Source organism: Dromiciops gliroides, chromosome 1 (genome assembly GCF_019393635.1).
Source record: "Dromiciops gliroides isolate mDroGli1 chromosome 1, mDroGli1.pri, whole genome shotgun sequence".
NCBI classification, from domain to species: domain Eukaryota; kingdom Metazoa; phylum Chordata; class Mammalia; order Microbiotheria; family Microbiotheriidae; genus Dromiciops; species Dromiciops gliroides.
In genome coordinates this window covers 176545349-176573344 of record NC_057861.1, presented here as the reverse complement: position 1 = coordinate 176573344, position 27996 = coordinate 176545349, and the positions used below count along the sequence as shown (strand labels likewise).

Here is a 27996-nt window from a genome sequence, read left to right as displayed (position 1 = left end):
CCATTCAATTAAAATTAATTTTATTAAAATCCTACTATGTTTCAGGAGCTGTGCTAAGTCACAGGGATACAAAGACAAACTGGGGAAGGGGAAGGTAGGGGTAATACATGTACAGAGATAATATGAATGTGTTATGTAACATATATGGCACTAAGTCATTTTCCAATTCTCTCACCTTTTATTCCCCCTCTCTCTCCATCTCCCCTTCCTTCTTTCTCCTTCTCGCCCTCCCTCCCCAGTCCTCTTCAGAAGAGCATTCAGACCCAGAGCCCTCACAGTTAATAACAAATCTTGTGTCAGGGAACCAGAAAGTAAAACTGTCCCAACTTGGCATCCTTATCACACTTGTATATTAACATAGGTAGTGCTTTTAGCTCTGACGAATTTCTTCATGACCTCAGGTAAAACAGTATAGAAGAGCCAAGTTTTGGCATGAGACACAGTAATTGGCAAAAGCTCCATGGGAGATTTGTGATTCCAGCCTGAAATTTCCTTACGTTAATTACCAACACATGTGTGTGTATATGTCTATTCCCTGTACAGAATGTGTTCTTCCAACCTGGCAACTTTCTTCACAGTTTCCTTGCAATGCCTTTCCCTGATGAAAAGGCATTGTTGATAAATGGTTCATTGACTTGTTATTTCAGTGTACACAAAATACACTTAAAGACAGGGCCTTTAATCCAGGAAGTTATTTACTAGATATCTCCCACCACCTTATAGCAGGACCTGTCAGTCTTCTCCAACACAGGAAACATCTGTGCTGGTGTAGCAAAATCCACCAACTTCCAAGAGGTCCCTCTGAGATGTGAGAAGGTGGCTGTCTGCCCTTAGGAAATCAAGTCTCTGAGTCCCAAGCAAGAGTGAGTCTCATACATTCATTTTTCATGAAAGCATTTTTTCAATAACATCTCACTGCGGGTAGCTGCCATATGACTGAAAGAATTCCCTGGGTCAGCACTCACCTTCCCCAAATGGAGAAGTTTTCCTATGGTTGGTCAATGAGTAGAGTACACAGCTGGATTGGGGATCCATAAAGAGATGTTGGTAGTAGGGACCATCCTGAGAGATGATAGTTCCAGAGTTCTGCATCAGAGGCTCAAAACTTTATAAACCATGGGTTGGTCTGTTCTAAGGCATATTCTAGATGGACACTGTGAACCCATTTTCAGTCATCTCAAGAACAGCAGTCCCAGTGATGCTGCCCCTTCACATGAGTATCTTTATTCTTTTGGCTAACCAAAGAAGCAAGAAAGTTTGTTCTTGGTCTTCTAAAAAACAGCCCAAACTAAGCTATCTTCTGAAAAGCTCAGACTAAGTCTATCTTCCGAACTGTTGTTGGACCCATCTGTTGAACACCTTTCTTATTTTGGAAGGGGACGTGGAGAAAAGTTCGTTCCATGCCTTGTTTGTTGATATCTGGAAATATGCTCTGTAGTCTTGCAAATTTCTTTAAAAAGAGAGAAAGAGAATAAATGAAAGGAGGAATAGAAATAAAAGATGAAAATAGTCTAGTTGGCAATAGAATTAAAATGTTCATTCATGATGGTGGCTGAATAACTCCTTCCTGAGAAGGAAGCTCACCATGTAGCACAAGAGGAAAAGACTTATGTATTTAATTATAGTTTCAACAAACATGTGCTGAGCCTGTGGCAAATATGTGATTGGGGGATGAAGGGGTTATGCAGGCCTTCCCTGACTGCTTCCAGTGGACCATGTGTGCTAGTTCAGCTGTTAGACACTTTAAGAGGGACAAAGCCCCTTACTGGCCACCAAAACAGGAAGTCAACGTTCATGACCAGTAGGGAGATTGTTTCATCATCTCAAAGTGTGAGCCTTTCAGTGCTGAGTGACATAAGACCTGCCAGAAGCAGTAAGAGGCTTCATTATCCCCCAAATGCCAAATCAGTGAGTTCACACAAGTGGTCATTCCTTAGTTATTTAAAGCTCATTAAGACCAGGTTCTCTCTCCTCCCCACTAGGATTGTCACCACTGCCCTGGGAATGGTGGACCTCATCCAGACAGGTATCCTGAATTTCTTTAGATCATGCCCCTCTTCAAATTCAAGGGAATACACACACACATAAACACACATTTGGATATGCCACATGCAAAGTAGCACATACATTGCTCTCCTCTCATATGTTGCCTACCCTGTGCAAGGATTTCTTTTGTTGTGTGTGTATGCATTGTTTCCCCCTGCTATAATTTAGGCTCCCCGGGGGTTCATAAAGACTGTGTCTCATGGGCTCCTTTTTCTCCCCAACAATGCCTAGAATATAGTAGGTATCCAACAAATGTTTGATTCTTTGAATAAGATGGACTTTCCTAGAGCTCTGTGATTCTGATTTCTAATGACTACAAACTATTTTGAATTTGTCCAATAATCTTTGGCTTTGTTTCAAAGCATATTCAAATACATGATTTCATTTTATCACCACAACAATGCCTGAGCTAAGTTCCCTGAAATTATTTTCAAGCTCCATGTACTTCAAAGTGTACTGTATTTAGAGTGAAAATAAAAACACGCCATTTCTAGAGATGCAGCATGGTGTGGGGTGTAGAGGGCAAGCTTTGGTAACAGAAATACCTGGGGTAAGGTCCTGCCTTTGACGGGTACTAGCTGGGTGGTCATGGGTAAATACTTAATCCCTCAGTGTCCCAGGAAACTCACTAAGGATGTTAGGGATGCATCTTCTTTCTTCATTGGTGAAGGGGGTTTTCACATTTGGCACTCCATAGACTATTGAAATCATAGATCCAGGCACATACACACACACACACACATACACACACACAAGTTTATTTTAACACTCTCCCCAACAACTATTTTGCCTACGCTGTCAAGCCAGAATGGGATGAATACCTCCCAAATTACTTTTGTTTAAACAAAAAAAAATTCTTAAAAGAATAACAAATGTGTCTATTCTCAACCCTTGGTACAGTGATTTGACCATCATGTGACCAGAACTTAATAAATGTTTTCTGAATGGAATTGGATTTCTTTAAAAAGATACTTACACAGGTAAAAATGATGAGAAATACATAAAACATCGCAAGAACCAAGAGTAAGAGAACTTCAGCTTGGTATTTCTTAAACTTGTTGGGTTCCATGATGCAGCCTTAAAAGGAAAAGCACAAATTGTTTCTTTAGCATTTTGCTTTTACTTCCAGTAAAACTGCCATTATTATCATAAGTTCACTGTTCCCAATCTTTTAAAAAAAAATCTCTCCCTCTCTCTCTCTCTCTCTTTCTCTCTGCCACTTCGATTTCTGCCTTTGCATCAGCACCATGATCTTTGGATATCATATGTAGAAGTAGAGAAAAGACTAATGGCCATAGGAGAGGCAGGGTGTATTTTTAAAATCACTATAAAACCTGGGTTTAAATCCTAGATCTGCTACTTACTACCTTTGGGATGATGTACTGTTTCTGTCCTTGTTATGTTATGCCCTAGGATCTAAGGATTGGGAGCCAGGGGCCCTTCGTTCAAATTCCAGGTCTGCCATTTCTAGCTTTGAAACTGTAGGCAAGTAATTAAACGTCTCTGGGTTCTCAGTAGCATAGTTAGACTAAATGATCTCTGAGTCTCTTCCAGCTTTATACTCACTCATCCCACTGGGGAGGAACCTGGTGATCTGACAATTGCTTAGTTGGACAGTTAAATGAAGAAGGAATAATTAAAGCATTGTTGTTTATCAGTTTTGTTCAACTCTTTATGGACTTATTTGAAGTTTTCTTGGCAAAGATACTGGTGTGGTTTGCCATTTCCTTCTCCGGCTCATTTTACAGATGAGCAAACTGAGGCAGGTAGGGGTTAAGTGACTTGCCCAGGTCACACAGCTAGTTAGTGTCTGAGGTTATATTTGAACTCAGGTTCTCCTCACTCTAGGCCCTCTGCTCTATCCACTTAGCTGCCCTGCATTTAAAGCACTAAGAACTTTAAATTTTAAAAGCATTTACTACTCATAAGGAAGATTTCTAGATGACCAAGAGTCACCTTAAACTTGTTTCTAGAGCTCTCAGATAAAATCCTGGACTGGGTATTGAGGGAGGGGAGCTGGGGAGAAGGTATCATTCCCTTTGTGGGTTAGAGATGGTAGAATACATTAGCAAAGGAAAATGTTAGCTGGATTAGAATGATTTGGAAAACTGGTAAGACACACAATTAATAAGACCAACAAAGGGCATAACTGGAACTAGGAAACATGTCAACTCCCAGACCACTGTTTCCTTTTTCCCCACATTGGGTATTTTATTCTGTATCCACTCCAATCAAATCATCATTATAATAATTAGTAAATTATAATCATTTGAATTGAATTAATTGAGTGAAATTCCCACCTCTGATACATACTGGTTGTGTGACCTCACTGCTCTAAACAACTCTTAAATATTATATATACAAGGAGGTGCTCATCTATTTTAGTAAAGGGATTTCCTCACCAGAAGCTGCCAATATCAATGAAATCACAGTTTTGTTTTGTTTTGTTTTTAAATATAATGATTTATGGTTGGGAGAATCAGATGCTTGGTTGGGGGTATTGCATGTAATTGAAGCTGGAGAATTGCCACAATCATAACCAATAAAGCAATGTGGTAGAATGAATGGGAAGAACACTGAGGCAGATGGCAAGTGTTCAAATCCTGTTACTTTGTACACAAGGGACCCTGGGGTACGTACAACAACAGATTCAAAGCTGGAAGGGACTTTAGGAGTTAGATTAAATTCTCATAGAAGTCTCTTCCATACAACTCTAAACTTCTATGATTTGATGAGCTCACTTCTAGGTAGGAAAATCATCTCCAAACATTTCTTTTATAAAATCTTTTCTGTCCTTAATATCAAACTAAAGTTAGTGCGTTGTATGAAAGGGAAATTCCTTGATATCTAATCCTTGGACTATAAACATGACTTTTCTTGGATTCACTTGCTATATCCTAGTTCCTAGTAGAATGTTATACACACAGTGGATGTGCATTGTGTTAATGATAGTAAATCCACCGATTTGCAGCAAATCATCCTACCTGCCACTCTCAGCTCAATTGTGTCACTTGGGCTGTTTTCTTCTCCTGGTGCCCACAAAGTGCATCTGTAGGTCCCAACGTGCTGGCAGGTAGTATTCTGGATCTTTAGGAAACACTCTTCCAGAGGACAGGCCTCTAGTGAGCCATTTGTCTCTTTCTGATCATGGTATTGTTCAATGAAGCTTAGGTTTGCCTCCAGCATCTTGGTCAGCTCTCCGCTTTCTTCATTAATCTGTAAAAAGAATCACAGACTCATTGAATTTCAAAACTGGACATGACCTTAGAAGTCATCTAGTCCCACCCCCTCATTTTCTAAATGAGGAAATTGAGGCTTACAAGAGGGAAGTAATTTGCAGAAGGTTAGTTATCTAGTTTATTCTTCAGCCAGAACTAGAACCCTGGCCAAGGTTTTCCTGATCCAAAAATCAATGTTCTTTCTACTACCCTGTAATAGTACTGCATTTTTACAGACCAAGAGCTACACACCCTGACCCCCAATACCAAAGTTATATGTATAAACTGTTCAAAGAAGCAATATTAAGCCTGTTTTTTAGAGAAAACATTGGATCTAAGAAGGAAAAAAACATTATATACACTTAATAAAATATCTACTTTGGAACAAGAAAACTGCTGAGGCCTGGACAAATTTGGGTTGCTGACATTCAATGGGCCGTGATGCATGATACATAATTTCTTGATTTACCACAACAGTGCACAAATCCAAGATGATGAAAAAACTGCCAATTCAATTGTAAAATAAAAGACTTTTCCAGGTTCTTGATTCGTTACTGCTGCTCTTTATACTGGTGTGAATTGAAAATCTGGGCCCATCAGCAAAAGTATCATAAAGGGTCCTGGATCCATTGTTTAACAAAAAATGAAAAGCTCATCAGAGACATGCCCCTTTCCTTTCCTTTAATTTAGAGGCTTCTTGGCTAGGGTTAATATAATGATAGTTCACCTTACTATAGCTTATGAAGGTATGCAAAGTATCTTCCTTACAACTACTATGCAAGGTTAAAAGAACAATATTATTTCCATTTGAAACTGATGCATTGACTGTGATCATACAGCTAGTCTGAGGCCACATTCAAACCCGGGTCTCCTGACTGTGTGTCCAGAACACTTCACACTGAACCACATTGCCTGCTATATACTAGATACTAAAAACCCCAAATGGGGCCACGAAGAGTCAGATACAACTAAAAAAGAACATAATTCATGTACTTGTACTTCAGTTAATCCAAAACTTCTGTGTGCAGCTTCTAGGGGGTACAAAAGAAGAGACACAAAACCCCAAGAGTCTTTTTTTTTCAAACACCAAAACTTATATCTTATGCTAAAGGATGCCGCTGTAGACTAAATTTTACCATCAGACAAATTTACACAGAAGTGAGTCACTTTCATTACTTCTTCATCTCCCCTACTTTGTCCTAAGGAACTACTTTTATTCTCACTCCTCATGTTTTTACCTTCCTCCTCCCCACCCCAACCTCTCAGCCCTGTTAAACCTAGCTCAGCTAGGTGTCAAAAAGATGCTCATCACTAAATTGACATAAAGGTGTTAATGACTTATTAAAAGACTTAGTGTGTTACTCCATTTTAAGGGTATTCCCATTTTAACAAGGAACAATGCTATTGCATATTCATCCTCAAATGAATGAATCTCTTATGGTAGAATTTCAGGTATTATATACAAGGAGAGGGGAATTACTAGGTTCCACCACTAGGCAGCAGTCTACTGCATCCATAGATATAAGATAGAGCATCTTCATTGTATTTCTTTTTTTTTCCTTTTTCTTTCTTCCTTTCTTTCTTCCTTCCTTCCTTCCTTTTGTTTTTTGCAGGGCAATGAGGGTTAAGTGACTTGCCCAGGGTCACACAGCTAGTAAGTGTCAAGTGTCTGAGGCCGGATTTGAACTCGGGTCCTCCTGACTCCAGGACCGGTGCTCTATCCACTGAGCCATCTAGCTGCGTCCCCCTTCATTGTATTTCATAAGCATATCTTAAAACCACCCTGCATGTATCATTCTCTGATCAAACACTTTCAGTATTTTCTTGTTGTCAATAGACTAAAAATAGAACCTCCTTAATGTGACCTTCAAGGCCCTCCACATTATCTTTCAATCTATCTTCCACTGCCCCTGTAGATGAATTCTGTAACAACTGATCTATTCACCCTCTCGCAATAGACATGAGATGACTCCAGGCCTGGCACTCTATCCACCTAGCAAGAGTCCCATGAGATCAGAGAAGAAAGACATTCTTTTCACCCAGAAATATTGGGAAAGGCTTCATGAAGGAGATGATCTTTGAGCTAGATCTCTAAAAATTCATGGGAGGTCAAGAATAATAAATCCTAACTACCCAATTAGATAATTAGTAAGAAAAATTTAATTCAATATTGAGGGAAGAGATGACATATCTGTATATTGTGCACATAACACAGTGCCCTATAAATAGTAGTTTTTCAATAAGTGTTTGCTATTGGTAAAATGATGTTAGCAGGGATTCACTCTATTGTCCTTACATGGATGGTATTTATTTTCTCAGAATAAAATGTAATGTTTCCTTTCAGATAGCTATCCATCCATTCATCAGGTACTCATTTATTATTCATAGAATCACAGAATTTTAGTGCATGGAAGGGGCCTCCAATAAGACATTAGAGATTGATATAGAATGCTTGGGAAAATGTCTTTTGGAATATGGTAGATCCACGCCAAATGAACCAATTAAACATGCAGGTTGTCACTAGAGAACAAATATAAGAGCCAGCCCATAAAGATTCTTTAAAGGCTCTCTTTCTGCAACCATTCATGAAGTCATAAAGTAGACCATGAACTCTACCAGAGGGAGAAGAAAAATAAAAATGGAACCTCCTTTGTAGGTCTGTTATCTGTCAAGTCCCTCATTTTTTTATGTCATACTATACAAGTATAAAGAGAGTTATCTTCCCAAAACACAGTCTCCATGACAGATCAGGTCAGAGATCTGGACTGAATTCAGGCAAACAATTCAATCACAGAATGTTAGACCTCAAAAGGGACCTTGAAGTTCATTTAATCCAAGGCCTCCATTTTATTTTACTTTTTACATGCATTAACGATCTCTCTATTCCACTTCCCCGCTCCCCACAAATGAACAATAAAAAAGAAAAAAGTTCAACGAAACAAATTCCCACATTGGCCATGTCCAAAAAAAGTGTGTCACATTCTGCTCCTTATTCATCTTCCCCTACATGCAGAGGTTAGAGTGTGCTATTCACTGCCCCGCTCCTAACCCCATCACCAGTTCTGATTTTTTTTCTTATCTGAAAAAGTTGTCACCACCTGATCCTCCACTGATTTCACATAATTTTCAAGCCTTCTAAATGTAAGTCCTGCAAATGGTAAGGCAAATTATCACTTGTAGACAGAACCTTCAACAGAGTAATGCTTAGACAGCTGGGGGTGCCGGCAATGACCAAGAGGAAGTGCTGACATTTATGGCAAATTATATTTCGTTTGTGCCTGCCGCCAAGAAGCATTTTATGAATACAAACAGACATGATCAATGAAGTGATTTTGCTGCCATTCCCTTTGTTCAAAAATGCCAAGTTCCCAGTCTTTTACATTAGAGTGAAGTCTAGTCTATAAAGGTCTATTTTCCTGAGAACTCTTCCCCCACCCCTTTGCTTTTAAGAAAAATAATAAATACTGAGGCATGCAGGCAGGAAATTGAGGGAACAGCTTGTGAGGTCCTTATGATACCTCCCCTGGAGAAGAAAACACAGTTTCTTTCCATTGCTATTGCTCCTTTATTAATTTGGGAGTTTACCAGATCAGCGGAAAGACCAAGTTTCCATCCCTCCATCCCATTTGTTTCTGTTCTGTAGTCATCCTTCATGAGGTTACAGAGACCTCTGGTGGCAGCCTGATTGTTCCTTCCTGAAGTTTCACTTGGAGCCCCGACCCCCACAAACAGTCTTTCCTAGAACTAGTCTATGAGAAGAAATTAATTTTCTTGGCCGTCTTTTAGGTGTTGAAGGATTCCTTCCTAAATAATTATTAGAGCCCTGCTGGAGAAAGGTGAAGAACATGTGGCCTTACAGATATTAGGAAGGGGAGGGAGGTCAATTAAGCATGCAGATTCAAGCCAAGGCAGAAGTCAGACAGCTTCTTAAACACATATCTGGGTTAGCACAAACCTAAGCTCTTCAAATCTAATTAAAACACAAAATGCTGCCTCATCATGTGCCCTGGGCTGCCTCCTCCAGCCCACACCCCCACACCCAGCATCTTGGCAGACACATGCTTACACTTGCTAGACAGGGCATTTAACAGGGCAGGCTCCAGGGATAATCCAGTGCTAATTCATGCCAAGTCTCCTCCAGGTGATGCTACAACTGTTCAGCTGCTGCCAGTTTAACTAATTAATTCTGCCCAGGCACTGCAGGTATTAGTGCAAGAGACAATGGGCAACTACAGTCCCCACACTGCTCCAACATCCTGCTTTTCCTCTCTTAATTAACCTTAAAATGTGTTCAGCCCAGATTTGTTTCCACTGAATTTCAGTGGGACTATATTTTGACAGAAACTCTGCATCTGAAATGACAAACACTTGGATGAATGACAGGAACTTCCAGGTTATCTACACCTGGTTTTCTGGTGGAGGGGAGGAGTGTGCAGGGTGGGAGTGGATGGCTCCTGTCCACTCATCTCTCTAATCCCCAACTGTTCATCTGGAATTCAAGAGGAAAACGGGTACATCCCACTGGAGGCAGCAAAAATATAAACTATTGAGTCCATTTACATAAAAATGGCTTCATTATCATGTTGGCTGCTGGGAATTACTGAAGCAAGAATCTTGCCGGTGATCAGGGACCTGCCAGCAGTGTCCTTCTGCCTAGCTTCATGAGATAACTCATTTTTAAAAATTCAGCAACAACAATGAAAATTGGTTTGTTTTTATGGCCACATTTCCATGGACCATTGGCAAAGTCTTCTGAATGCCATTGGCCATTTTTTAATGGTAGATGGGAAGGATGAAAGGAAAGGAAGGGAATTCAAAGCAATTGAATCAATTCAATGGAACAGCTGCCTACTATGTGCAAGGTCCTCCCAGAAGAAAGGTAAGGAACAAAAGGAATGGCATAAAGGAGTGAAATGAGCTCTGCATTTGAGTCAGAGGACTGGAATTCAAATCTTTGGCCCTGCTATTTTCTGACCTGGATGAACTTGGTCTCACTTAGCTCATCTGTAAAATGAGGGTTTTGGATCTCATGGTGTCTAAGGTCCCTTCTACCTCAAAATCCCATGTTTCTCATACCTCTTCCTCCTTCAATCCATAGCCCTAGAACTGGAAGAATTCCAATTTGGGGACAACAAAGAATGGTGTCATATGTGTAGTCAAAGAGCAGATTTGAGTTATTATCTGTGGCAAATTCCATGCTTCCAAAGAGTTTACCCTGGATATTCCAGAGAGTTGAGAGAGCTATTAATTTAACCATGATCAGTCTGAGCTAAGTTGACAATGAAACCACTTGCCCTAGTTGTTTGAAAGACACAAAATGGTATGACATTTAAATGCCACAATCAGAGTATAGAAGTCAGTGCGAGGGACTCATTTTCCAATGGAAATGTCCCCTTAAAGTTGTACTCCCTCTCCTCCATTTTGCCTATGTCAGCCAAACTGCAGATATGGAAAGTGGGGGTTGGGAAGCATTATTTATTTTGTTAAACATTTCCCAGTTACATTTTTTGGTAAGGCAATTGGTGTTAAGTGACTTGCCCAGGGTCACACAGCCAGTAAGTGTTAAGTGTCTGAGGCCAGTTTTGAACTCAGGTCCTCCTGACTCCAGGACTGGTGCTCTAACCACTGTGCCACCTAGGCACATGGCTAGTACATGTCAAGTGTCCAAGGTTAGATTTGAACTCAGGTCCTTCTGAATCCCCGGCTGGTGCTTTATCCACTGCTCCCACCTAGCTGCCCCAGTGAATTTCTTATTAAACTGGAAACTGGACAAAAAGATCAACTATGGGAAAGGTGCAATGGCTTAAATAGAGGAATGTTAAGGGTATGATTCCCTGTTGACAAAAGTGAATGTATATATAGACATGCATGCATACATACATGCATATAATATAATGTGTATAGATATATGTTATATATGTCTATATGTGTATATATAATGTATATAAACATATATACTACAGACACTCACAGATACATACATACATACATATATATATATATATATATATATATATATATATATATATATATATATATATATATATATATATATATATATATATATCATTGCTCCCCTTTAGAGCATTTTAGGAAATCGTCGTTTCTAACCACAGTAAATAGAAAAACCCATCCGATTCATTCACAGCAAAAATAAAAAATGTTTTAAAAATACCCAACCCCTGTTGACGAGCAAAGTTTGGAAGCACATTTCGATGACTAGTTTTTTAAAAGCTAGACCATAACACAACTTGGACACTAATCACTCAGAACAGCCTAGTTCCTCTTAATGGTATTTACTTATGCCGGTCCTCTCCATACTGGCTTTCAGTCAGCAATTTCACTCCTCAACTGAAATACAACAGATCAAAGCAATGAGACATCAATGACTTCTCTTTTGACTAGTCCGAGGCCACACTCATTTGACTAAACAGCGTAGACACCAGGCTCTTCATCTAGGGTAGTCATTTAGACTAAACCAGATCAAGAACCAAAAACTTGAATAAACCACCGTGAATGCCAAACCAAAGTCCACAGATGGATTCCTCTTTCTTTTTAATCAAACTGCAAACCACACAAAAGAATTTTCAAATAAAAAGAAAAACTCATTTGAAACAGTTCTTGAATGAATATTGGAAAACTGTTAGCACCAAATCCCAACCACACCAACATTTCATCTGCTTCTAGTCCCTAACTGGGAATGGGTTTTTTTTTTCCTTTTATTTCTTCACCATTTTTTCCAAATACAGATTTCTACAAAGATAATAGGAGTATATATCAATATCAATATGGATATGAAAGGCAGTGCAGCATAATAGAGTAAAAAAAAAAACCTGGATTCAAGTGTTGCTTCTACTTCTACTGGCTGTATATCTGTGGAAAGAGCAGTTAATCTCTCTTAGGTAGCACAGTGGATAGAGCACAAGGGCTTGGATCCAGGAAGACTCATCTTCTTGAGTTCAAATTCTGCCTCAGACACTTACTAGCTGTGTGACCCTAGGCAAGTCACTGAACCCTGTTTGCCTCAGTTTCCTTATCTGTAAAATGAGCTGGAGAAGGAAAACAAACCACTCTAGTATCTCTGCCAAGAAAACCCCAAATGGGATCACAAAGAGTCAGATACAACTGAAATGAGTGAACAACAAAAGCTAAGATCCTGGGTTATAGTATGCTTTTAAAGCTGCGCCCATAAAATCACACATCAGGACAAAAAAATATGTGTGTGTATGTTTTCCCTATATTTCATCAACCAAATTGGTAAAAATATATTTAAAAGCATGGAATTGGTATTAAATTAACCTAGTGCTTTCCAATCTTATCAAACAGCTTTCTTTTATTGCATTCTTTGTGCACAAACTCTCATGTACCTTGGCTTCTAACTCAATTAAACTGCCAATATAATCCCCATTCATCATAAAAACAACTCTTTATTACATGCAAAATGGTTTGGCTCCCAGGCTGATGTCATAATGAGGGTAGAATGTATTAGCATTAGCATGTGTGGTTTTTTTCCAAAGGTAGTTTTATTAGAAAAATGGTTTTCTTCCTTGAAATTTACTAGGTCTAATTGGCAAGGCTAGATTTACAGATGTTACCAGAATGATTCATCTTCATAGTTTTTTAATGACCAAGGAATTAAGCCTGGGCCTTTGCACAGGACCTCACACATAGTAGGTATATTTATTAAATCTTTACATCCTTGTTTGAATTAAATTTTTGTTGATTTCAGCAAGTATGAATCAGCATTTCCATCCTTACTTTGAGATTCTGCTGATTCATATGATCTCTTCCTAATAAACTGGACTGCCATGTACAAAGCCCTGTTCTAAGCATTTGTATCTGCAGATACAAAGGAGGGTGAGATATGAACACTAATAACCACTATAAAAATTAGAATATGATTAACTTTATTTGTTGTTGTTCAGTCGTTTCACGTCTGACTCTTTGTGAACATTTGGGGTTTTCTTGGCAAAGATGCTGGAGTGGTTTGCCATTTACTTCTCCAGATCATTTTACAGATGAGGAAACTGAGGCAAAGAGAGTGAAGTGACTTGCTCAGAGTCACCCAGCTAGTCTTAGTGTCTTGAGGCCAGATTTTAAATCAGGAAGATATCTTCCTGATTCCAGGCCCAGTGCTCTCTTCAATGTGCCACCTGGCTTTGAAATACTTGAGATCCCACATTTATATTTTGACATAGATTCCTTCTGTCGAGGGTTCACTTCTGGCTCTCTGGACTTTGCCACCATGTCTCAGCTGCCTGCTCACCCTGGAAGTTCCCACCACCCCTTCCATTGATGAGTTCCTTCTAGAACTGCATTTTGAGGAAGGACAACCTTTCATTGCTCTCCCAACTCCATTTCTGACTCTCAAGAACTCACCACTTTCCCCTCCTTATCCCTCTCCACTGTTCAGCTCCCTTTGATGTATTATCTTCTCCTATTAAAATGTAGCTCCTAGGGGCAGCTAGGTGGAGCAGTAGATAGAGCACTGGCCCCGGATTCAGGACTACTGAGTTCAAATCAGGCCTCAGACACTTAACAATTTACTAGCTGTGTGACCCTAGGCAAGTCACTTAACCCCAACTGCCTCACCAAAAAAAAAAAAAAATGTAGCTCCTTGTGGACGGGACTGTTTTTGCCTCTCTTTCATTCTCTGGTGTCTTCACAGTGGATTCACAATCTTTTCCCCCCACAGGGGAGGAAGGTCTTTTTTCACAAAAGCCATTCAAAAGAGCCACAAGACTTGAGGGCTTCTAAATATTACAGCAACAACCACTACTCTCCTTTGAGATAAGGACTAGGTTGGCATCTAGGGAATCTGCCAGGCTCATCAGCATGGAATTTCCAAGTCCAGATTAGTTCTGGACTTTCCTAGGTCATCTTCTCCTTTCCAGGAAAAAAAAGAGGACAGAGGCCTGATTTGGTTCAAGATTCAAATCTCTATCCTAACAGCACAGAACTGGGCCATTGATGCCCCATGGGAGGGTCTGCCCCTGCCAGCATCAGCCTCAAATCATTATGAAGTGGTTTTACCCCTTCTATTCCCTTCCAGCCCTGGGGCTTCCCAGTCTGCACCTACATTGTTAGAACAGCATCAGCTGCCCCGGGTGAAGGGCAAGGATATCTGAAGAATCATCATGTCATAGAATGTTTGGGAAACACAACTGGGGTCTGAAAAAGCCAACACATTCTGGGCCTTCTACCCGTTTAGCCTGTGCTATAGCCTTGCACCACAGTGTTAGCACCAGCATCCTCAGGCTTCTCTTCAGAACAAGCGAAGCCATGTAATGTAGTAGCTGGGGCAGTGGACTTAAGGTGGAGTCAATGTGGGTTCCCACCCCATCTCAGATACTCGCTGTGTGACCTCACTTCACATCTCTGGGCCTCAATTTCTTCAGATATAAAACTCCATGACCTCTATGGTTCTTTCCACTACTAAATCTAAGACCCTGGATCACATTTAGTTATCACTCAAGGTTTTCAAAACGTTACACAGATATCACCTTGTTGTGTATGTGTGTGTGTGTGTGTGTGTGTGTGCAACAACCCCATGAGGTAGGTGCTGCTACTATCACACCCATTTTACAGAAGAATAAACTGAAGTCAAGAGAGATGAAATGATTTTCCCCAAGATTATACAGCTGCTTAGTGTCTGAGGCAGGATGCAAACTTAGAACTTGCTGATACTGTCCACCTTGCCACAATGACCTTAAGAATGCATTTTTAGTCTACCTCTAGCTTGAGCAGAGTTGGCAGAATGCTGACAGGTTGGTCAGTCAATAAGTATTTATTATGTAGGGTGGGGGGGATGTTTCAGCCAGGTGGCACAGTGGATAGAAGGCCAGGACTGCAGTCAGGAAAAATCATCTTTCGAATATGGCCTCAGACACTTACTAACTCTGTGACCCTGGGCAAGTCACTTCACCCTGTTTGCCTCAGTTTCCTCATCTGTAAAATGGCAAAACACTCCAGTATCTTTGCCAAGAAAACCCCAAATGGGGTCATGAAGGGTCAGACATGACTCAAAAACAACTGAACAAAAACATGTGCCAGGGATACATCGAAAGGCAAAAGTCAGTCCCTGCCCTCAAGGACCTCACGAAAGGGTCACTGGGGTATCATGTCAATTAAAGGAACCATATGAGGGCTCTGTCTCTGCTCCTCAGAACTGCTTTCCCTGAAATCTTACCCTTCCTAGAAAGGAGAGGCCGAGGCAAATGTGGGAAACAGGCTTTGTGTCACCAAGAGGAGCCTATGAACTTCCTTGTCCTTGTATGGCTTTTTATCCAGGTACTAGACACAGGCCAGACCGATCTCATGCCACTGAGCTTCCATCTTTTGTCATGGAAAAAAAATGTGTCTGCTCCACAACCGTCAGCTGCCTCCTTCCTTCCTCCTGCTCTGTAAAAGGTGGGACTTTCATAGCTTCTTTCGAGATTTATGGACAGTAAGAGCAGTGACGTTCAGAGGTGACATTTCTGTTCCTTGCTGAGTGTTGTCTCCAACCCCTTTGAGTGAGTCCTTTCTCGATAAAGGGGCCCACATTCAGGCTTTCTCCCTCCCTCTACCAGGAAATGTCACTGGAGGACCTCAAAGGGAGAGTCTGCAATCAAATGAGAACAGTAGGGGTAGCTAGGTAGCAACATGGATTGAGCATAGGCCCTGGAGTCCGTCCAAAGGACCTGAGTTCAAAATTGGTCTTAGACTTAAGGTTAAGTGACTTGCCCAGGGTCACACAGCTAGTAAGTGTCTGAGGCCAAATTTGAACTCTGGTCTTCCTGACTCTAGGTCTGGCATTCTATCCACTGTACCTGGTTGTCCTATTCAGGGCTCCCAATTTGTCACAAGGAATCCACTCATCAAGCTGGTGGCCTTCCTTGCTTTCTCCTGACACCAGGAGAATATGAGTGGAGCACTTGGCTGTTTACTAGTTATCAAAATTGCTAAAACTTGACTCCTCCAGAAAAATGTCTACTTGCTAATCAAACAGGTCAAGCATCTCACACTTAGAGTAATGATGATCATGATAGCTAGAATTTATATAGAACATACTATGTTCCAGGCACTGTACTAACTACTCTACAAATATGAATTCATTGTTCCTTACAACAACCCTGAGAGGTAAGTGCTATTATTATCCCCATTTTTCAGTTGAGAAAACTGAGGCAGAGGTTAAATGACTTGTCCAACATCACACAGCTAGTAAGTATCTGAGGATGGATTTGAACTCAAGTCTCTCTGACTCCCAACATTACCATAGTGCCTGGCAAATAGTAGGCACTTAAGAAATGTTTACAGATTGATTGATTGATTCTAAGCCTAGAACACAATTCAGCTAATTAGTATGAACAATACTAAGAGTACCAACTGGCAAGTTAAAGTTTATAGACGGTCTTAAAACTATGACACTTCCTTCTTCCCCCAGGTAGCACAATGGGATAATGGAAAGAGGACTAGTTTTGACATCAGATAGGTCTGGGTTCAGCTCTTGGTTCTGACCACTAGGCCATTTAACATTTCTGAACCTCAGTTTCCTCATCTATAAAATGGGTCTAATAATATTTTTACTCCAAGCCTTACACAGGGTTGTTGTGGGAAAGTGCCTTAAATGTTTTGTTTGCTTATTTGTGTGGGGGAGGTTTTGAGTTTGTCTTTTAAAGTCCTTTATAAGGTGACCTGTTCCTACCTTTCAAGTCTTCTTACACTTCATTCCCATCCACATAGCCTTCAATCCAGTGACATCAATCTCCTTGCTATAACTAGCAAAAGACCTTCCATGTCTTAACTCCAAGTACTTTCACTTCCTGTCTGTCCCCCATTTCTAGACCTCTCATTCCTCATCTCTTTCTCTTGGCTTCCTTCTAGTTTCAGCTGAAGTCCTACCTTCTTCAAGAAACCTTTTCCTGTCCTCCTTAATTTTAATGCCTTCCTTCTGATATTATTTCAATTTATCCTGCATATCTCTTGTTTGTACGTAGTTGTTTGGATATTGACTCCTCCCCTAGACTTCCAGTTTCTCGAGAGCAGGACCTTGGTTTCTCCTTCTTTGCAATCCTAGTACTTCAAACTGTGCACTTAATAAAGACTAGTTTTGACTTGATTTGGTTTGAGGGGACAAGGTCATATAGGGCAGCAGAATAGGGGAGACTTAACTGACTGGTGATGGTAGCAAGAATGATTATTGGGGGGGGTAGCTAGGTGGCGTAGTAGATAAAGAACCAACCCTGGATTCAGGAGGACCTGAGTTCAAATCCGGCCTCAGACACTTAACACTTACTAGCTGCGTGACCCTGGGCAAGTCACTTAACCCCAATTGCCTCACCAAAAAAAAAAAAAAAAAAAAAAGAATGATTAATGGGGTTAGATGGGAAGAACCTACAGAATCATTTTTCCAATCTAGCCCAATTTCACAATTCAGCCCAGGTATTTCCTTTATCTCAAGTGATTCAGGCAACCAAGATGCTAATGAGGCCTAACTTCTGGGGTGGGACTGAATGTGCCTCTTTGTGGATCTGCAGATCACAGCTGCCCCAACCTCTCATCTTTCCTGGTGCACTTTTCCTATTCTTACTTCTATGACTTGCCTCATCAAGAGATGATAGAGTCAGAAAATATAACCAGGTTCAAGAAATGTTTGGATCGTTTTGTAGCTGATACATCCATAAGAGAACAGAGGGGAGAAGTCCAGGAGGTTGAAGTCTCTCTTTGCCTGTGAGCACATAGTAGGGATTTAATAATGGTAATGACTAGGATCTCATTCCTTGATGCCACTGTCAGGGAGAGAATCCTAGACTGGATGGACCATGGGGCTGACCCAATTTTGCTGTTATAACAACAAAAATGTCAAATCTGATTTTGCACGTGAAACGGTTTCCCCTTTATCTCTTCCCTTATAACACATCCAAAAAAGGTCACTTGTTCTGTGACTCATCCCTACTCAACCCTGAACCTAACTGAAGGGGTATTCCCATATCCTCTTTCATTTTACATCATCATGTATAGCTTCTAAGTAGCCAGGCCATGTTTCTTAGTTCTCGATCCCCAGGAACGTCAGCTGCATACTTGTAACAGATTACGTTGCTATTTGTGGCCAGCATCCATTATAGCTACTCCTATAAAAAGAAAAGCTGACACTTAATGGTGATATGTGTGCTCTGCATGAATTGTCATGTTTGATCATCACAACAAACCTGGGAGGTTATGTGACCTTAATTTTTCTTTTACAGATGAGGAAGTTGAGGCCTGTTTGCTTGACTCTTGAGAGGCAAAGCCAGTCAATGACTCGGGATCTTTTAACTAACAGAATCTCAGGGTTAGGGGGGACTTCAGAGACCACCACGTGATCCAGCCTACACCCAGACAAGAATCTCCTCAATCTCCTGCCCACTCTCAGAGTGGTCATCCAATCCTTTGCTTCCATTCTAACTGAAACAGCGCTAATTGTTAGGGAAGTTTTTTTGTTTGTTTGTTTTTTTCCTTCCTAACCCCAAACCTAAATCTGCCTCTCTTTATTTATTTATTTGTTTGTTTGTTTGTTTCTTTTTGTGGGGCAATGAGGGTTAAGTGACTTGCCCAGGGTCACACAGCTAATAAGTGTTGTGTCTGAGGCTGGATTTGAACTCAGGTTTTCCTGAATCCAGGGCCGGTACCTTATCCACTGCACCACCTTGCTGCCCCAAATCTGCCTCTCTTTATCCCATTTAGGATCCCATTTATTCACTTGGGAATCCATGGTTTCTAGTTCTGAGCTCTAAAGCCCCCATTCCTTTTCTGTCTGACAATGCCTCAAATCTTTAAATACTGATGTTTTGTCCTTCCTTCTCTCTTCTGCCTTAAGTATGACTGGCTGGTAGCACAGTAGATAGAGTGCTGAGCCTGCAGTCAGGAAGCCCTGATTTCAAATGTGACTTCAGACACTTACTAGCCATGTGGCCCTGAGCAAGTCACTTAATCTATTTGCCTCGGTTTCCCCAACTGTAAGATGGGCATAATAATAGCGCTTACTTTGCAGTGTTACTATAAGGATCAAATAATATTTTAAAATCAATTAGCACAGTGCATGGCCTATAATAAATGCTACATAAATTTTTATTCCTTTCCCTTCATCAGGTTTGTTCTTGTTCAGTCATTTTTAAGTCATGTCAGATTCTTCCTGACCCCATTTGGGGTTTTCTTGGCAAAGATCCTGGAGTGATTTGCCATTTCCTTCTCCAGCTCATTTTATAGATAAGGAAACTGAGGCAAACAGGGTAAAATGACTGGCCCAGTATTATACAGCTAGAAAGTGTCAAAGGCTAGATTTGAACGCAGGTCTTCCTGACCCCAGGCCCATTCCTCTATCCACTGCACCAGCCAGCTGCCTCCCTCCTAGAATCTTCCTGAAGGTGACAAATATCCAAGTAGATAAAATAGAATCATGCCCAACAAAGGTCATCTGTTGTTGTTGTTGTTGGGTTGTTTCAGTCATTTCTGATGCTTCATGACCCCATTTTGGAATTTTCTTGGCAGATATACTGGGGTGGGTTTGCCATTTCTTCTCTAGCTCATTTTACAGATGAGGAAACTGAGGCAAACAGGGTTAAGTTATTTGCCCAGGGTCACACAGATAGTAAATGTTAGAGGCCTTGTTTGAACTAACAAAGATGAGTTTTCCTGATTCCAGTCCTGGCTCTCTAGCCACTGCATCACCTAGCTACCCTAGAGTTCTGCTAGCCCAACCCAGCTAAGTGAGATGGAACTCCTATTGGTGATGTGGTTCAAAAGTCTATTTGTATATGATATGTATGCCTATGTTGACAACTACTGCTTATTCTCTGTGGGGTTTGTCTCCCTGTTAGAATGTGAATTCCTTGAGGACAGGAACAATCTTTTTCCTTTCTTTGTATCCCTGATACTTGGTATAGTGCCATTGACTACTGACCCATACATGAGAACAATCATTTCTGGGTCTCTTTTCTTTTTCTTTTTGCTCATTTGTCCTCATTAACAGTAAGAAGGCAGAGTGGATAGCCACAGAGGCCCATGAAAACAGAGAAGGATTGAGGAGACAGAAGAAAATACAAGAAGCTTTGACTGGTTCTCATCTGGGAGAGGCCTGATCCAGTGGGAAGAATGATGGAGTCAGGGTATGACTGCCTAGGAGCAATCTCACCAGTGACTCACCACCTTGGAAATATGAGGAAAACTTCACCTTTTTTGCATCTCCAATTGTTTCCCCATCCCTCCTAGACTCCCCTGGATTCTGTAAAACCTACCTGGGCACTGTCTACAGAGGGTTTTGAGCTCTTTGGTTAAAAGTGTTTGATAAATGCATGACTTGTACGGGCTTGATTTTTATCCCAGGTAAATCAATGCCATTTGGAAAGAGATTGTGTGTTGCACAAAGCCCAGAGGACTTAGGGAGACTCGATGGAATTTGTAATTATGAGTAATTTAAATGGTAATAATGATCTAGAGAGATTCTACAGGAATTTGCCCCAGTATGCCTAATAATGGAAACCAGCTTCAGAGATGGCATCTGCCTAACCCATTTGCTCCAATACTCATATCAGTGCCATAGAGAGAGAAAAATGATTTTTTTTTAAAAGCATGCTTTTAAAGAGAAAATAAGCTGGAATAACTAACCTGCCACAGATACCTACTTAAAATTCTTCTTTTTGTGGCTCTCTTTCTGCTTCATTTGTACAATTTACAAGAAAGTGGTGGAAAAAATTGCAAGGTGTTTTATCTTCTGTAAAGTAACATATTTCAACTAGGGCCTTCCCTCCTTCCTTCTCCCTCCCCGCAAACACCACTTTCTTTGCTGTGGCACAAATACAATCAATACAAACATATAATTATTGGGCTGGAAAATAACAAACATCTGCAGGATGTGCCCAAACCTGTTAGAAGCATTGAAAAGTCTAATAAATATCACTTTAGCTATAGTTGATTGGTTTATTGCCATAGCAATAACGCCCTTGCTTCCTAACATGCAATAGGTGGTGGTGGTGGTGGTGGTGGTTGTTTTAATAAAACTCAAGTTTGATTTTCATTGGCCTGGTTTCACAGACAACAGAGAAAGAGTAAAATGCACGGTGGTGGTTGAGAATGAGGAATGATACAGTCCGAAGATATCCTGTAGAGTAAATAATGCAAGGAATATGTCTATAAAAACAACCACCCACAGCTGTACAGTAAGAGCATCAGTTAAAGGCCCATAAGAGGCAAAGGTTAATGACTAAGGTTTACCACATCATTCCAAATGACCTAGCACAAAAAGACTGGACTTAACAACAGCTGGAACTCTATAGTCTAAAAATTCAGACACTAATTTCATGAAGTATTTTTTTAATTACACCCTTGGGGATTTGTGTATTGCTTGCTGATTACCCTTTGGAGGGGGTGGTAGGTTCTCTTCACATCCACCCTCTTTTAATGACTGTTTAATTCCACATCTATCTAGCTCCCTAGCTCAGAACTATTAGGGTGCTGTTATTGTTTTTTGGCTGGGGAGGGGGGGAAGGTTCCTCCTTTAAGTAATTAAGTAAGAAAATACAGAGGTATCAAGAATAAAGCTTGCTGAGGACTTATGGAAAATAAAAACCATATTTTCTGTATTTCAGACAAATGATGCTGAATATGACTAAATGATAAATAAATACTTCTATTTTATACTGAGGGGTGACCTTACTGTTGTACTTTTCCCTAGTCATAGCAGTTAGTGGACTAAGTGAAGGATTTGAAGTCAGGATGACTTGAGTTTGAATCCTGCTTTAGACACTAACTACAGAACCCCAAGCAACTCATTCATTCTCTTTATCTGATAAAATGAGGATAATAGATAACATCTGCCTTCTGGGGTGCTGTTAGCAGTACATGTGATAACAGTTCTTTGCAAATCTTACAGCACTTTATAAGTAAAATTCATTATTAGTCAGACAAAACTTGGCATATTGTATTCAGTTTATTAAGTACGTCTATTGTGCCAGGCACTGTGTTAAGTGCTAGGGAGGGGGGGGGGGAGGGGGGAGGGGAGGGGAGCGGAGCGGGGAGGGGAGGAGAGGGAAGCTCACAATTTGATGGGGGAGATGACATGCAAATAAACATATATAAGGTAAGCTATATGTAGGAGTAATAGGAAATAACAGAAGAAAGGCACTAGAATTAAGAGAAGTTGAAGAAGACTGCTAGTAAAAGATGGGATTTTAGTTGAGACTAATGGAAGCCGGGGAGGTCACTAGACAAAGGAGAGGAGGAAAACCATTCCAGGTATGGGAGACAGCCTGAGAAAGTTCCAGGTGTTCAGAGACAGACGGAGGGTCTTGTTCATGGAACAGTCAGGAAGCCAATGTCACTGGATTGAAGAGAACATGCTGGGGAGTGAGGGGTAAGAAGACTGGAAAAGTAAGAGGAGGTCAGGTTATGAAGGACTTTGAATACCAAAGGACTTGGGAGAGGATAGGAAGGGACTTGGGTTTATGGGGCTGGGGGGGGCGGGGGTAGGGGAGAGTAACATGATCAGAACTAAGCTTTAGAAAAACTACTTTAGTGACTGAATGGAGGATGGGTTGACATTGGTAAAAGTGGAACAGAGCCAGAAGCAGAGAGCTGGGATAGCAAAGGGACATAAAACCATGACATTGAGGACTGGGTGAGACAGCTGAAAATATTTAGCCTGGGGAACATTCAATTCAATATTTTTTTAATACTTTAACTCTATGTAAATAACCTGAGATATGAAGATGAAAAGCAACATTGTCCACGGCTTTACAAACTTTATAATGTAATTTCAGGACAGGAGTAAGTAATATGTGCCCAAATAATTATGTTTTCTTTTGTGTGTGTGTGTGTGTGCCTGTGGGGCAATGAGGGTTAAATGACTTGCCCAAGGTCACACAGCTAGTAAGTGTCAAGTGTCTGAGGCTGGATTTGAACTCAGGTCCTCCTGAATCCAGAGCCGGTGCTTTATCCACTGAGCCACCTAGCTGCCCCTATGCCCAAATAATTATGAAGGAAGAAAGAATGTCTTAACCATTCAGTGCCTGCTATGTATCCTTGGAGAAATGACAGCAATGAAAACAATCTCTGCCCTCAATGAGCTGAAATTGTATTGGATGGAAACACAAATAAGTAAATATAAGATAAAACCCTAAGAAAAGGGAGGGGTGAGAAAGGACAGGAATAGAGGATCTAATTAAGAATTTGGAGGATCGGGGCAACTAGGTGGTGCAGTGGATAAAGCCCTGGATACAGGAGGACGTGAATTCATATTTGGCCTCAGACACTTGACACTTACTAGCTGTGTGACCCTGGGCAAGTCACTTAACCCTCATTGCCCTAACCCCCTCCAAAAAAAAGAATTTGGAGGATCACATTTACCTCCCTATAATTTCCATCTATGGTTTCTAGCTTTATTCATCTCAAGTCTTTTTCCTTCTTCTCCAGATATTGAAGACAGCTTCCATAGGTAACAGGAAGAGTACCACATTTGGAGTTACAGGGCTTGGATTCAAATTTCAACTTTTTTGTTTATTCATTTGCACTGGTGATACTTCCAATGTCTAGACTGCTCCCTCCCTATGTTACCTGTTTCAATATTTTCCTTTTTGAGAAATCATGAGTGATGGTAAAAGGTTAAACTGTTTACATTCCTATGTGGGAAGATGATACTTTTAACTCGTAGGAACTTTCTTAGTATTAGGGCAGCTGAAAGGAATATACTTAGACAGAGGGCACAGGTGTGAATTGAATATGAAGGGATAATACCTATAAAGCATTTATTTTCTGTTTATCCTTTTTTTGTGGGGCAGGCAGGGTGGGGTAGCTTATGTCTGGGGCCAGATTTGGACTTGGGGCCTCCTGGGTCAAGGGCTGGTGCTTTATCCACTGTTTCACCTAGCTGCCCCATGATGATGATTTAAAATAAAATTAGGGGGTGAGAGGAAAACACTGGAAGAAAGGGAAAGGGAGAGGTGGAATGGGGTAAGGTAGCTCACATAAAAGAAACAGGAAAAACCGTGTGGAGGGGAAGATGGGGAAGGAGTGGGAAAGTGAGTAAGCATTACTCTCATCAGAATTGGCTCAAAGACAGAATAACATACACACTCAAGTGGGTATAGTAATATATCTTGCCCTGTGGGAAAGTGGGAGGGGAAGGGGATAAGGTGGGAAAGGTGAAGGAAGGGAGGGCAAATTGGGAGAGGGGGCAGTAAAAAGCAAAACACTTTTGAAGAGGGATAGGGTGAAAGAAGATAGAAAATAGAGTAAATATCAAGGGGAAAGAATAGGATAGAGGGTAATACAGTTAGCAATAGTAACTGAAAGAAATGATGAGCAGGATGCTATCTGAAGGTCTTATGAAAAATGAAATCCATCTTCAGAGAAAGAACTGATGGTATCTGACTACAGATTGAAGTATATATTTTTATTAGTTCATCTTTCTAAAGTTATTTTGTTTGTTTTCTTGTACAACCTAAGGTGGAGATGTTTTGCAGGACAGCATATGTATAGCTTATATTGAATTGCTTGATTTCTTAGCAGGGGTTGGGGAGGGAGGGGGGGAAGGGGAAGAGAATTTGGAACACAAAGTTTTAAAAAATCAATGTGAAAATTTGTTTTTACATGTAACTTGGGGGAAATTCTAAATGAATAAAGTTATGTTAAAAAATAATAAGAATAAAAAATTGCATTTTTTAAAAAAGAAATACTTTCCTATTTGGCCTAGATCAGGTACCACTCACTTCATGAAGTCTTCCCTGATTTCCTTCACTAGAAAATAGTCTCTCTCCTCTCAAATTTCTTGAAGAAATGGAACAAGTATTTATTAATTGCCTACTATGTGCACTATGCTGTTTTCTTGTTTTATCTTCAAAGCTTTGGGAGGCAGGTGCCCCATTTTCCATTAACCCCATTAAACAACTAAGGAAACTGAAGTAGACGGAGGTCTGAGGCTGGATGTGAACTCCAGATGCTGTCTCACTATGTCACCTGTCACACTTTTTTTTCTGGCCTCCTCTTACCTTTCCAGTCTTCTTATACCTCACTCTCCAACATGTACCCTTTAATCCAATGACGCTGGCCTTCTGCCTGTTCCATGAACAAGACCCTCCATCTCTTAACACGTGGTACTTTTCTTTGGCTGTCTCCCATGCCTGGAATGTTTTCCCTCCTCTACTTTGACTAGTGACCTCCCTGGTTTCCATTAGTCCCAACTAAAAGCCCATCTTTTCTAGTGCCTTCCTTCTGTTATTTCCTATTACTCCTGTTTATAGCTTACTGTATTTGTAACTGCGTATTTGTTTGTATGTCATCTCCCCCATTGAATTGTGCCCTCATCTTGGATATCTCTTGACTATCACAAAAAGGTTTTATTCTTTGGGTATAGTTGAACCAGGTGATCTCAGGGCTCCCTTCTGCCAATCTATATCTAGAACTTAATGCTATAATCTAGTACCCTCTCTACTTTGTGCTCACATCAACCAAAAAACAGACATTAACTGAGCACTCTGCTACATGCAGCATGCTAAAGAAGTATAAGATGCAGTCCCCTGCCCTTGGGAAACAGCTTAGTTAAGGAAACAAACCTTATACACATAAAAGGAGAGATAGTACCTTCCTCCTTTCATTGCATAAAGGTGGGAGGGCTATGGATGTACAATATTGCAATCACTATCAGACATGAAAAATGTAATAGCTAGTTTTTTATCGTTAAAATCTTTGTCACAAGAGATGGCTTAATGAGGGGGAAGGGAAAGGGATATACTCAGAAATTAATGATTTAAAATCAAAGGCATCAAAAATCATAAAATGTTTTAAATAAAGAACTATTAATACAGAAATGTATATTTATATGTGAATGTTTGTGTGTTAAGTGTGTGTGTACACACAATAAGTGGCAAATGAAAGGCACACACATCAAACTCTCATAGCAATCTTGCTATAATGTGGGTGGCAAACATTTCCCAGTTTTGTAGATGACTAATTTCTCTTAAGTTCATCCAGCAAATCAATGCTGGGGAGTGTAGGGGATCATGTTTATTTTAGAATTTAGCTGCTGATGATACCTAATGCCTAAAATTAATGCATATTTCATTTGGAGAGGTATCATCAGATAACCTCTTAGAAACAAAACATTTTAGAACTCGGTGGGAACTGGGAGGACATCTAACCAAACTCCTCCATTTCCAGATGGGGAAGCAGATATAAAGGAGGTACTCTCAAGGACTCCCCAGTTTACCTGTTCCAGGTCTGGTTGTCAGCCTTGCTGGGAGAATGGCCAGAGGCAATGGGTGATTCATAAAGTGAATAACTTAAAGTTGACAGTTTGAATGAACTAAAAAAGCAGTTTCCAACAGCCTGTTTCTCTAATATACATATATACACACACACACATACATACACACATACATATATAATATAAATGTGTGTATATATGTCCTAGGCATAACATACAACTATGAAATGATTTCATGTTCTCACGTTCCAAATGTTTTTGAGGAGAGTCATAAACACTCCCGAAGTTAACCCGGGTTAGAAATGCGGGGGAGAGAACAAAAAAGGACTCTGATTAAAGATTAGTTATAGATACTAAGCCTCTCAGGCCATAGACTTTTACAATTTGGGGAGGAAAACACTGAAGATTCGGGCCTTGGGTGTTGTGTGGACGGGTCCCTCTCCTTTTATCTGAGCCTGGCTGATTGACAGGGAGCCTGGGGGATTTGGGGCGCGTTCGCTGAGCTAGCTAGGAGCTTCAGGATACCCGCTGTCCTCTCTGCCCTCACTGGGTCACTCTCTCCACGTTCCTTCCGAAAGTCATGAGACACCGCGTTCTCCCTGCCCCGGCGCATTGATCCCACGCCGCCAAAGAGGAGGGACTGCTCCTGCTCCAGTCCTCCTTACCTTATGCCAGATCATCCTGTATGGGGTCTGAGGGTTCCAGGAGGCTGTACAGGTCAGGAGAGCATCCTCTGAACAAGTCACCTCCACCACCTTAGTTGCCGGCGCCAAGCACCAGGCTGCGGGAGAGAGCAGGGACACGAAAGTCAACGTGGATGGAGGATGGATGGGGCGCGGTGGGGAAAGGTGGAAAGAGGCGAATTAAACGCGGTGGCGTCCCTCCCCAGTCCCCACCTGCCAAGAGCCCGAGGGAATGGAGCTCGGGTCAGGTTCCGGCACTTACCGCTGCTCAGGATGAGGAGCTGGAGGACGCGCATGGCTCGGGACGCGGGGCTGGCCACGGCTGAGCGCAGAGACGCAGTAGAGTCTGTTTGAAGCTCTTGACTCCCGGGACGCCAAATCTCACAATCTGGCTACTGCGCCCGCGGCCTCGGCCTTCTCTAGCCACCGCTGGGGCTTCCCCGCTATGTCGTCACCCTCTTGTCCCCTTGAGCTTTAGGGAATTCCCCTTTCGGGGAGACGAAGGGGACCAGTCCCACCCCCCAAGATATTGCGCCACTCTGGGGCATCCCCCACCTCCCCTGCCAAATGCGTGGACAGCTCCACCCCCTGCTGTCCTTTCCCTCTCCCCCGCCTTTCACTTTCTCTTCCCTTTTGACGAGATTGTTTCGCTGTCTAGAGGCAGTACCATCTGTTCTGCGAGCCCCAAGGTACTCTGCACCCCTCTCCCGCCCCATGCTCTGCCCACCGCCCTTTCTCTGGAGACCTGGGCGCATTGGGGTGGAGGGGGGCCTGGGAAAGTAAGTGCAGGAGCCCCTTCCTTCTCTGATTTCCAGAAGAATCCACCAACCGTTAG

The 27996-nt window shown here is 41.3% G+C and overlaps 1 protein-coding gene across 1 annotated transcript; it reads right to left on the bottom strand.

Annotated features, from left to right (window-relative positions):
• Positions 1-27984, bottom strand: CD83 (CD83 molecule). Its single transcript, XM_043975604.1, has 5 exons — positions 27424-27984; positions 27144-27259; positions 5031-5262; positions 3023-3123; positions 1-1450 (listed from the first exon to the last, which is right to left on the bottom strand). Exons 1-5 carry the CDS (start codon positions 27455-27457, stop codon positions 1310-1312), a joined length of 624 nt encoding a protein of 207 aa, XP_043831539.1. The 5' UTR covers positions 27458-27984; the 3' UTR covers positions 1-1309.
• Positions 27985-27996: the final 12 nt, after the last annotated feature.

Bases quoted from the DNA above. Each gene is read 5' to 3' on its own strand.
- CD83 (XM_043975604.1), bottom strand. From the start codon at position 27,457: ATGCGCGTCCTCCAGCTCCTCATCCTGAGCAGCG. The intron at 27,260-27,423 runs GTAAGTGCCGGA...TCTCTCCCGCAG, and splicing joins GCTCCTCATCCTGAGCAGCG to CCTGGTGCTTGGCGCCGGCA. The intron at 1,451-3,022 runs GTAAGTATCTTT...CTCTTTTTAAAG, and splicing joins TTCTCATCATTTTTACCTGT to AAATTTGCAAGACTACAGAG.